Here is a 13,246-nt window from a genome sequence, read left to right as displayed (position 1 = left end):
TATGTGCTTGCACGAAAAACGAATTGAAATAATTTATTGTAAGCGTGACAAGTTTGTAATATTTCAGATGAAATATAATGACAATTGCCATCAAATATTATAAGAATATTAATTAACTAATTGATAATATAATAAATTGTACAAGATTATTCATAGCTACTGAATATGTGCTTGCACGAAAAACGAATTGAAATAATTTATTGTAAGCGTGACAAGTTTGTAATATTTCAGACGAAATATAATGACAATTGCCATTAAATATTATAAGAATATTAATTAACTAATTGATAATATAATAAATTGTACAAGATTATTCATAGCTACTGAATATGTGCTTGCACGAAAAACGAATTGAAATAATTTATTGTAAGCGTGACAAGTTTGTAATATTTCAGATGAAATATAATGACAATTGCCATCAAATATTATAAGAATATTAATTAACTAATTGATAATATAATAAATTGTACAAGATTATTCATAGCTACTGAATATGTGCTTGCACGAAAAACGAATTGAAATAATTTATTGTAAGCGTGACAAGTTTGTAATATTTCAGACGAAATATAATGACAATTGCCATTAAATATTATAAGAATATTAATTAACTAATTGATAATATAATAAATTGTACAAGATTATTCATAGCTACTGAATATGTGCTTGCACGAAAAACGAATTGAAATAATTTATTGTAAGCGTGACAAGTTTGTAATATTTCAGATGAAATATAATGACAATTGCCATTAAATATTATAAGAATATCAATCAATTAATCAATAATGTAACAAATTGTACAAGATTATTCATAGCTACTGAATATGTGCTTGCACGAAAAATGAATTGAAATAATTTATTGTAAACATGACTAGTTTGAAATATTTCAAATAAAATATAATTACAATTGCCATGAAATATTATAAAAGTGTTTTACTCACCGAGCACAAATCCTCGTCCTCCTTGTCCTCCTCCTCGTCCACCGCCGACCATCTTCAACCACCCCCAACGACCGCCGCCAACCACCTCGAGTTATACCTCGAATACTAATAAATATTTTCAGCATGAGAACAAATCAAAAATAATGTGTAAGGTTTAATATAATTTTTTTATCGACATATTTGACCAAAAAGATTACGAGAAGGATATAAAGTTATAGAAATTTTATTAGCGCACTGACACCTACCGAATTTGGGCTTGCGCGAAAAACGAATTGAAATAATTTATTGTAAACATGAACCAGGAACCACGGACCGCTTATCCTGGAAGTCGAGAAATTTTATCAGCGGACTGACAGCTACCGAATTTGGGCTTGCGCGAAAAACGAATTGAAATAATTTATTGTAAACATGAACCAGGAACCACGGACCGCTTATCCTGGAAGTCGAGAAATTTTATCAGCGGACTGACAGCTACCGAATTTGGGCTTGCGCGAAAAACGAATTGAAATAATTCATTGTTAACATGAACCAGGAACCACGGAGCGCTTATCCTGGAAGTCGAGAAATTTTATCAGCGGACTGACAGCTACCGAATTTGGGCTTGCGCGAAAAACGAATTGAAATAATTTATTGTAAACATGAACCAGGAACCACGGACCGCTTATCCTGGAAGTCGAGAAATTTTATCAGCGGACTGACAGCTACCGAATTTGGGCTTGCGCGAAAAACGAATTGAAATAATTTATTGTAAACATGAACCAGGAACCACGGAGCGCTTATCCTGGAAGTCGAGAAATTTTATCAGCGGACTGACAGCTACCGAATTTGGGCTTGCGCGAAAAACGAATTGAAATAATTTATTGTAAACATGAACCAGGAACCACGGAGCGCTTATCCTGGAAGTCGAGAAATTTTATCAGCGGACTGACAGCTACCGAATTTGGGCTTGCGCGAAAAACGAATTGAAATAATTTATTGTAAACATGAACCAGAAACCACGGAGCGCTTATCCTGGAAGTCGAGAAATTTTATTAGCGGACTGACAGCTACCGAATTTGGGCTCGCGCGAAAAACGAATTGAAATAATTTATTGTAAACATAAACCAGGAACCACGGAGCGCTTATCCTGGAAGTCGAGAAATTTTATTAGCGGACTGACAGCTACCGAATTTGGGCTTGCGCGAAAAACGAATTGAAATAATTTATTGTAAACATAAACCAGGAACCACGGAGCGCTTATCCTGGAAGTCGAGTTTCACCGCGTAGCGGACCCGAAGCGCGGGATCCGGGAGGTTGAGAACCCCGTACTTGAAATACGCAGCGGACCCGAAGCGCGGGATCCGGGAGGTTGAGAACCCGTACTCGAAATTTGCGGAGCGCGACTCTCATCCGTCCGCTCTACTGCGCGGTTGTTACCGGACTGAGGAACTCGGCTAGCCGATTTTAGATTGGTGACGTCACTTTCCGAACATCCGAAAATTCAAACTTTGGTTTCGAACTGTAATACTAGGTATGATGATGTATGATGTATGATGTATGATGTACGATGTATGGTGTATGATGTATGGTGTACGATGTATGATGATATGATATGATGTATAATGCTTTTAGTTTTCACGTTTCATACAAGAAATACACACCTCATCTCTCCTGCCGATTCCAGACTCAAGCGGCCAGGCCCTTCGATGGTCAGCCGTTGACTGAGGATATATTCTTCAGTGAACGGCTCGGCTAATAACGCTGCCGTTGTGCGACAGTTGGATGATGAAAAATTTCGCTCGTATCTTTCAAATGTGTGTTAAAATACACTCGAAGTGTTAAGAAGCGTCGTTCTTTCTCTCCCTATCACCTTTCTAGGTCTTTAAATCACTACGCAGCGTTAAATACTGTCCCATATACGAAGCATCCGTTTCATCTCGTTCAAAATTAGCGCATCCGTGATGTATTACAGTTACTTTGAATTTTTTTCCATCCGAATACTTTTCGAAAAACACTTCTGCTCCTCCACCCAACGCAGATACTTCACTTGCGACCAGCTAAAACAACGTTTCGATTCTATGCCTATGAAAATTCAAGATCGAGAGAGCAAATGAAAAGTTGTTGGAATAATTATGAATACTAATGTCATGGAATACATCGAGCGCGCGTCGAATAGAATCCCATTTCGACATGAATAATTCTTCTCTTTTCATATCATAGCTAATCTGGTAATATAGGTAAATAGGATGGTTGGAGGTGTTTGGAAATGGTAGGACATTTTAAAAGTTAAAGTCGACGATGATCCGGTGCATCAAGTTTGTCGTTACAGATTTTCGTTTTCCATGAGGCGTAGAGTATTCAACGACGATAATGCAGTCCTTAAAATTCATCATTCATCTCTGACTGGAAAGCTAATTCGCAAGGCGTGGTATTCTGTTCTATTTGCATTATTAGAAAAATACCCGTACTCTACATACACTGTTTCTAATCTTTTGCTACATTTGGTTTAATCCCCATGCTTCCACAGCACGATTAGTCGGAAATGTTTTTGATTATCCATAATAAAATAAAAGAAGTAACAAAGCTTAAATTTATTGTTAAAGCTCTAATGAATACATCAAACTGCGGTCGAATCAATTCATTTATTATTTGCACATGACTTCTGTATATTTGATAAATTATTCCTAAATACATTGAAACATATGTATTTATAATGAAATATCATGCAATGGGCTGTGTAAACTATAAACTATAATTTCTATCGAATAGCTGCTTTTATGTCAACAGGGCTTTGAGACTCAGTTCAGTTCGTCCTCCTCCTCGTCCACCTCCGACCACCTCCAACAATCGTCAATCACCTCGAACAACCACCGATAACCACCTCGGGTTGTACCTGGAATAGCAATAAATATTTTCAGTATCAGAACACATCAAAAATCTTACGTGAGGATTAATATTTGAAAAGTGCTGGAATCAAGTCTTTCTGGCACTATTCCGACGTAACTTTGCGAGAGAAATCGATTGGGCGCAGTCCCAATACGCTGCGATCGACGCATCGAAAGTTACAGCCAAAAAACGATAACCTGTGTTTTCGACATTTTTCAGCAGGTGCTTTTTTCCTCGTATCTTCTCTCCCGTTGATCTCTCCCGTATAAGAACACATCAAAAACATTACGTAAGGATTCATATAATCACAGGTTTTGTTTTTTGGCTGTAACTTTTGATTCGCTGCTCGCAGCGTATCGGGACTGCGCTTAATCGATTTGTCTCACAAAATTACGTCTGATTAGTGCAAGAAAGAATTTATTCCAGCACTTTTCAAAATCGCGAAGATTTTCGCCAAAAATGCAAAGGGGTTAGCCTTACTTTTTCTTCATTTTTGGAGCCGAAAATTTATGGTCTCAGATTCGATTTAAATGACCCTATCCCGACTAATTGGACCACCAGAAACTCAGAAAACGCAGCGAAAATTATGTACCTAGAGAATTATAATCAAATGGTTCTTATCGTAGATATTGCTGGTCCGGCTCTGCACTTGTAAGTTTCAACTAACGCAGAGTCTGATTCGACGATTAGCGCCAGTTCATTAAATATTCATAAATATAGCCAGGACAGTATTTTAGTTTCGGCTACAATGGCATTTGCCGATAACACGGCGTAACATTATTCAAACAAATTACAGCTCGCCCATGGCTGCAATATACGTTTTGACAAGCGGACATAAGTCAACCGCCATTGGAATGCGTGAGATTTTTTTACATATGAAAAATTGTTGTACAATGTGCAACGTGATTTGACAAAACTCGGCAAATAATAAATATAACGATAATTAATGGGCAAAAAATTCAAGGTAATTGTCAAAAGCGTTCCTACTTGCGTTTGTCCCCCATTCCGTATCAACAAGATAATTGCATCAATATATTCTCGTGTCTTTTGATGATTAGAATTTTATCTTCGCAATGCTGGGACCTAGAAACTTCATCGCTGTCGAAAATCGTTCTGTAAAAATTAAAAGCAACTCTCAAGAATATATTTATTTAAATTTTTTAACACAATTTTGTATCTAAACACTGTTGAAAAATGGAAATTATTCTGGCTTTCGTGAATCGTTTGGATGATATTAATAAGTGATGAGTGTCTTTGAGCGGCTCAAATCTCTGATATCAGTTACCTCGGAGCAAAATCTACTTCCGCACGGTGCGTGACTAATTGAATCGCATTTTTAATTCTTCCGCGGAGTGATTAGAATTAATAGCCAAGTTTCTAATCCTGTCGCACGGTATTTTGGAAACGTTGTAAAAATCATGCATTCCCATGATCTAAAATTTTAGATTAATATACACAATAATTTTTCAATCGCCGTACCGTATACCCAAATATATATATATACACAAATGATAAAGAAGCTGCAAATGATTTTGTAAGACACGTTGCCACACTGAAGATACACATGTAGGCATAAAACCTACATCGGTTATTATTATTCGTTTTTTCACTATCTCCTTCACTAACTTCTTTACCGCCTCTCTCTCTCTCTCTCTCTCTCTCTCTCTCTCTCTCTCTCTCTCTCTCTTCCCATATCGAGACGGTCAAAAGATAAATGATATAAGAAAGTATACACGCAATCGGCTTGTGAGAAATTTCAATGTAAGAGTTTGAAACCAGTAAACGTAACCTGCGTGCATGTGTGTGTTTCCGACAATAGTGGTGGTAATATTTTACGCACAATATATTTTTTTCCAAAGAGGAGAATGAGGAAAATACGGAGAAGAAGGATGGAAAGGAAGAATATATAAATTATAAAGAGATAGTCAATTATAATTGCGGACATTAAAAATCGACGCTTTCGGCAAGTGATTGATGAAGTATCGTTTAAGAATGTCCTAATCGTTGATCGAGTCCTACCAGACCTCATTATAAATAGCCACTCACTCAACCCGATCCGCCGGTCGGCCCGCCGCGGTCCCCCCGCTCGGCCAGTGCAGCATCGTCCTTTTTATCTAAAATCTAAAGGCTAACCTTGTTAGCAAGCTGAACTACGGACTATTACATTTATCTACCCTAATCCCGGGTCTCCGAGGCCTACGGACGCACACACGATTCGCTGCTTGCTCAACTGTGATGGATTTTTTCTGGGGCTAATTCTGACGTCGCTCCACTTCTTCCACCTCCCCTGACGACCGCGTGCGAAGCGTAGACCGACGAGTGGCTCGAAACCTGAAAAATTGATCGAAAAATTAGTTCCATCAATTTTTAGAGAGAGAAAAACATCCTGTATTCTGCTCGAAAATGGAATAATTGGATGAGAAAACTATTTTTCTGTCATTCCGTGTACAATTTCAACTGTCCATGAAAGCGAAAATTTTTATTTTCGCAGGTTCGAAACGTTGCTAAGAATGAGGGCAAAATATTTCTTGAATAAACGTCAGCATTTATTCCGATAAAATATCAATTCACTTTTCAGTGATTATAAATAAATCACTTGTGAATATTTATTTATAATAACCATTCCGACCTTCGTATTATTACATGCTAAAAGATGAAAGAAAAGTAAGAAAATAAAAACAAAACTAAAAGTAGAAGTCTTTGCCAATGACACGTCAAAGTATAACAATAAGAGTGACAAACGTCGGGCGTTAGCACAAAGCGAACGCCGCGAGCTAAGTTCTGAGTAGGTTTACCGCTAGCATTAGAATCGAGCCTGCATGTAAGGTACGGTGATAGACACGCGTTATTAATTACCGAGTCAACGGAGATATATTTGCGCATATTGCGGTCGATTTATACCCGCAGAAGAGCGCTTACCCTGCGAAACGTCACAGTTGTACCATATCTTAGACATAGAATGCACGTAACACAGTCTCAGGCAGGAATAACGCGGTGGAAATCATTAGAGAGACGCTGTATGACAAAACAGAATAATCATCGGGCGTCATTCGGCCTGCTGGCGATCAGCGAGCGCGGAGAGTTGGGCGCGCTCGGTATGACCGAGTTGCGTCTGATCGTACGCGCAGCGAGACCTTCCGTACCGACGGAGTCCGCGCAAGCGGGCAATAGACGCGTATACGAGCCCAGAGACGATCTGATAACCGTAACAAATGACATCGTCGAACTGCCATGCGGCTATCGCTTAATCTTCCCGCGTCTCTGCCCACGAGGCCTGGGAATAATTGTCCCATGTCTCCGAGCCACCGACCGCGTTCTCTGGAACCAAACTTAAAAAGGCAGATATCGTTGCTCCCGGCTCCCGGTTTCTCCTCCTACCTGCCCACTCTCCTCCCCCCGCCCGTTCAACGAAAGACGGGAAAAAGATCATGCGGCGTCGAAGTTGTCCTAGAAAATATGAGACACACTCGAGCTTGCGTCTCTGTATACATGATGCACCGCATCCTTGCCCCTTGGACAATTTTTTTTAACCGCGATTCTCGCAGGCGAGTGCTGTTTAAACGACAGCGGCGATTCCCGCGGACTCGTGCTTACACTCGCGGTCTACGGGGTAAAAGAGATATGAAACTCTTTTGGTGTAACACGTGTCGTTACCGGTTCAACCTTAATTGTCTTGTGCGGCTTTGTAATGCCAGACCGTAACAAACTACCTGTCGTAATGGTGCGTTGCGAGTTGTAAAAATTTTCGTTACTTCCTGTTGGTTTTTTCTTTTCTTTGTCATTTATTTTTTCTTGTTTCTTACTTCTTCTTGTTTCTGATATCATTTTTTTACCGCCTATATTCATCTGTAATTCAAACCGAAACGTCGAATATGTTGCTTAGAAAGCCAGGACAATAGTTACATATAATTTATACCACAGTGTAATCTACGCAAAGGATAATGTTATGTACCTGTAAGTGACGAAGTACGATTATCCTATTCAGCGATCATTCGTGCGATGCTTTCATTTTGATTGAACGGAGTTTCTGATCTTGTATAAGACTTGTTTGAGGCACATAGGGACAATCGATTTCATATGCGTACAGATTATTATTGTCAAATAATATCGAATGTACCTCATTCCAGGAAAGAAGAGACAGATTTAACAGATTTAGGTATTATAATGACGTGATTAAATTTTCTCAGTTGTTTTCCCGAATTTCACAACTTTCAATTCAATTTGCGATGGTAAAAATGCGACAATTATTAGATTAACAATATTTTGCACAGCTATTACGATCTCGTTATGTATGGAGACGGATCGTCAATTGGCAAACAAGAATCGAATAATGCAAAGCAATGACAATCCTCGCATACGATCTCACCGAAAATCATTTCGGGGTATAAATGAGTTTATTGGTATGCCGATCAGCAGCCGTCGAACAATTTAACGTTGTGCAATTATCTGTTAGGCAGCCACGGCCGGTGTATAAACAAAATGAAAATATACATACTATGCGAGGGAATTGAAGTACACCGCAATAATGCGTGCTTGTAAGTATTACAATTAAGCATGTGTGCGAGTGAGTTTCGTAAATACAACCCGGGTCAGATGGAAAAAGAAACTTTCTCGCGGCTTACAGCGTTAGCGACACGAGTGAGCATTATAATATAGTAAGTAAGTGGGTATATATTTCAGGTTTCCTTTTCAAGGAAAAAAAAAAAACAAAAAAATAAAATAAAAAGGAAAAAGACTCGGCTGACGTGCCCGTGTTGAATTATAATTGTCTCGACCTTACGAATGTAACGTATCTCGGTATAAGCATTATATTCTCTTTTTCAAGAACACTTTGATGGTTTCTTGTTATTTTTATCATCTACTTCCTCCTCTTATTCACTCACTTTTATTCCCCTCTTTACGCGGCAGTTTAAGACTAGAAACCTTCACGAGGTTTATTATGCCTGGTTTTATGGGTTCGTTCGAAATGGACCGAATCGTCTTCGATGTCCGTGATTATTGGGAATAATCGCCTTGCGCGTTGGTATATTGTATAAAGATTTCAAAATTTGATGGTACGAGTTGCATAGTTACGGTTATACACTTACGGACAAAAGGATAAACGGCGTTACAGGAAATCGGATATTACAGCAATTTACGATTAATTTGTCATATTTTTATCGCTGCAGCTCACTCGCAATATATTTCACAATTTTATGATCAACTTATTAGAATCAACATTTTTTATTACATCTTTGAATCAATCTTTGCTCTTTATTGTACGCGGACTCTGTGATTTTACCGTAAACGTACATTCTTGACATATTCTCGTTTGATCACGGTGTTACCTCGTTAGATTTTTTCTTACCTCAAATTCTCAAATTACACCGTCAGAAAGCCGAAATATGTTTAAGTGAAAATTTCTTAACCGAAAAGTATTTGGGGATCAACTTTGATATCCAAGAGATATAACGTCTCGTAGATGGTTTAAAAGCACATTTCCCTATTAACTCCGACAATTTTTTAAGCTCGATTCGACACAGCTAAAATAACGTTAAAAGACTAATTGCTAATATAAAAACGGGAATACATTGGAACGATGATACCGATTAATTTCTGTCCTGCAGTAAATCGATCAATATCGATTAACCATCGCGTTCATTCATTTACGTACGATTATTACAATTTACTGTCTAATCATTTTGAGAATATCGTGACTTTGTTACACTTACAGAACCGCCCCTTAAAAGGACCTTGGATGGAAAAATGCGTGTATTGCAGCGTTTGTTTGTTGATATCAGATATAGCTGTATACTGTACAAAAATTTCTTGATATACAACAAACAAAGAACAGTGTTTGGTCAAACGACATTGGGTACGTATATATATATATATATATCTACATAGTTATATTATATGTATATTAGATGTGTATAATATATATATATATATATATATGTTTGTATGTACTTACGTATGTTTGTACAGGAATGGGGTTTGAACGTGAATGTGGCTCGTGCACGATGTAAGTCTCAGCGGGATGCCACTTTATAATTTTTGTTACTACGATATTGCCTACGAGATATTTCACCCCGACTTTTATACCCGGTGATACCAAAACTTTTCGACACCGGGCTAATCGAGACACTATTTATTTTATTTTCCTTTTCGAATAAAATGCTAATATAAAACCATTGCACGTATGAAACAGAAAAGAATATATTATACCTGAGATATTTTTTCCTGTAACCGATCCCAACATCTCTTAAATTGTTATACGTTACGAAAAACTTTCCGGGCTGTTCGAAACACGTGAAATCTGACTCATGATTGTAATTTTTTCACCTAATAATTCATTGAACGTGTCACCAGAAGAATTTACTTAAGATTTGAAGGTTTTTGATTTGTAATAAAAGAAAAAAAAAATTATAATAATAGTAGTAACAGCCACGGTAATAAATAAATTACAATTTAGATAAGTTTCTAATTTATGGCCTTAATTAATTTTAGAATAAAATAAAAATGTATAAACAGATGTACTCGGTAAGTGAACCATTCGTTTGTATTCAACTCACAATCACTGTTCAGCACTCGTAACTGATTGAATTTCTTGCAGCTGGTAAAAATTACGGTAATATTACGTACACGGGAGAGAGAATATAGCTATGTTATAATTTCTTCTATTATCATTTGAAATATATGAATAACCGATTAATTATCACCGTTATAATATTTCCGAAATCTCCAGGCTTAGGCGTGTATTTTTTAGTAAATACATTTCGGACACGGTGTATAGCTAAGCTCATTACTAAGATCCCGTGCGCAAGCGGGTGTCCGTTAATCAGCTTAGCGGCTACCTAGGTAGTCGCGTTTGGATCGGTGTATATGCATACTGCAGATAGGTTATTCTAAGGCACACATACTCCTGAGTTTCCTTATCTTAATCATACTATTTTTACTCCCACGTGGTTATCTCACTTTTAATTTATACTTATACTGTATTTTAATTGGTTTTTTTTTTTTTTTTTTTTTTTCTCCAATTCGTTATCACTTTTTTCCACATTTTGTTCTTCAACCCTGCAAGCTTTGCAAGAAAGCGTAATTGTTCGGTTTTAGACATTAATGTTATAAATTTAATATTTTTACCCCCACGTGGTTACCTCATTTCTAATTTATAATTATCGTTGTATTTTATTTTGTTTCTTTTTCAATTCTTTACCACATTTTTGTATACTTTTCCTTCAACCCTGCAAACTTTGAACAACACCTTAATTGATCGGTTTTATAATTATACTTCAATATTGTAAAATTAAAATAGTTAAAGGAGCAGTAAAGTAAAGTAAAAGACAAACAAAGCAGCAAATGAAAAAATTTCAATATAAAACCTAGCCATAAACCACCATATACATATTACACTGGAAATTTCTTCTTCTGTCGTATTTTGTACCGCAACGCATAAGTGTAAAAATCTACATAATTGTAGTGTATATTTTCCTTTCGAGTGCGATCAGACAACCAGATGTAATTGAGATATAAATTATTCATTTAAGCCTCGTGATTCAGAGATGGCTGTAATAAGATTCGAGAATTGAGATTGGGGCTCGTGTGTTTGTTCTGTATATATACAGTGTGAATTATAAATACCAACATGTATAATGTAGGCAGATATATATCAGGCAGATTTCAGCAGAAGTAAATTAATAATTGTTTTTTATCTTGCTATCTGTATAATACTGTGCCTGCATGTACCAATATCTCTCTCTCTCTCTCTCTCTCTCTCTCTCTCTCAAAAAAAAAAGAAGTTTTTGTGTTTGCGTTTTAAATCTGTAGACTATAATTATAAACTTTCCCCTGAATAATTCATACCTGTATTATGTACAACCAATTTAAGAAGTCGGCGATGATAAGTGGCGTCTTACTTACATAATGCGCACTACCGAGTATCAAAGGATGAATAATTCCTGTGTCACTTGAAATATAAGAGACAAATTATTCTACGATGTTTGAGTATCGACTAATGCTTCCTTGCAACAAGAAGTAACGAAATTATCTCATTCGCGTAACAAGTTTGCTCAATTTTATATTGCAAATTAAATATGTGAAAATTATTGAAATTTTAGTAATAATTATTCGCATGACTGTACGAACGAATATATTTTTTTTAACAACTTACGATAATCTGCAGTTAAGAATGTACGTTACGGTTTAAATTAATTTAGAGCAATAACAAATGTTTATTGAAAAATTGTCCACTAATAAATTGATTCAGCATTATAAGCTAATTTTATCAAATTCCTGCACAATTGCTAGATCCCAATTTATCTCTACAATGCGAAATAAATTCAACTGAATTAATGATAGATCAAAAAAAGAAATAAAGGTTTGAATAAAAACAATATTTTTATCGACAGATGTCTGTTGTGAAAAATTATTATCCTAATTTCGACCGATATAATGTTCGTAATAACCGCTTCACATTCAAGTGTGTTCACATGAATACATTGCATTTATCAATGGATTGTAATTCCGTTGAAATTTTTTTTCTTCCACTCGAATTTTGTTTTTTTTTTTACAACAGTTTATCGCCAATTAATTAAACCGAGCAGGTGAAACGACGCCAATTCGTTTATGGATATAATATATTTTCGTCGAATACCATTATACGAAATTGATGATAATTTGAATCATACGTTACGTAAATTAAATCGCTATATTCGAAACTGAGCGAACGATGATCAGTTGTATTACATGTAAATGTGTGTGCTACATGCATGCAGTTCGAGTCAAAACCTCGGAAAGGCCGTGGCGAACCGCCGAACAGCCTCACGGAAACTAAACCTACAATTTAGCTGATAATTAACGATAATTAAAGGTATAACAATTAACAAATCGCTTAAAATTCATAATCCACGCCCCCTCATTTAACCCAGTCGGCTAAGCTGTGGAGACCCTCGCCAAGTGTTTTGCTCCTTCCTTCCTTTCCCTTTCTTTTTTTTTTTTTCTCTTTTATTCCCTTTCTAGATTCTCTCGCTATTCTACGAGGAAGAGGTACAGGCCATTCCATGCCAAATCAACCAACTTTCACAAATTCGTCAGTGATTTTTTTCATCGTTGACTCAACACTGAGATTCACTCACGTCGTGATTACAATTTTTCTTGAAACCGATAATTTCGAGTGACTTGTTCGTTTCATCCGACTATCAAAGAGTAATTTTATTTTGTAAGCACGCGTAATTGTAGGATTAATATTTTTCATGATTCGACAATATTCGTCATTTTCAATTTTTGTATTTTATTAATTGACTGAAAATTATCGTCATAGTCGAATCTCACAAGTATCGAAACAGTGTTTCACACAGGCATTGAGTAATTTCTGAATCGTCGCGCTCAAGGCACGTATAGAATAAATATAAGGACACAGCAGACGAAACTGTGGGAAAAACTGAAAGGGACTCGTGTGAAAA

The 13,246-nt window shown here is 36.5% G+C and overlaps 1 protein-coding gene across 3 annotated transcripts in view; it reads right to left on the bottom strand.

Moving 5' to 3' along the window:
* Window positions 1–3,747: 3,747 nt before the first annotated feature.
* LOC124294122 overlaps window positions 3,748–13,246 on the bottom strand; it is a 172,802-nt gene continuing 163,303 nt past the window's right edge. The window contains exons 5-6 of one of the 3 annotated variants that reach the window (XM_046738063.1): window positions 5,978–6,134; window positions 3,748–3,810 (exon numbers count right to left, since the gene is read on the bottom strand). In XM_046738063.1, the coding sequence (XP_046594019.1) occupies window positions 3,768–3,810; window positions 5,978–6,134 (200 nt within the window). In that variant the 3' untranslated portion in view covers window positions 3,748–3,767. Of the gene's footprint in view, window positions 3,811–4,140; window positions 4,917–5,967; window positions 6,135–13,246 lie in introns of those variants that run through there. The other 2 variants (XR_006903985.1, XM_046738062.1) reach the window with 2 other exon arrangements.

Source organism: Neodiprion lecontei, chromosome 4, assembly GCF_021901455.1.
Source record: "Neodiprion lecontei isolate iyNeoLeco1 chromosome 4, iyNeoLeco1.1, whole genome shotgun sequence".
NCBI classification, from domain to species: domain Eukaryota; kingdom Metazoa; phylum Arthropoda; class Insecta; order Hymenoptera; family Diprionidae; genus Neodiprion; species Neodiprion lecontei.
This window is presented reverse-complemented; position numbering and strand designations above follow the sequence as displayed.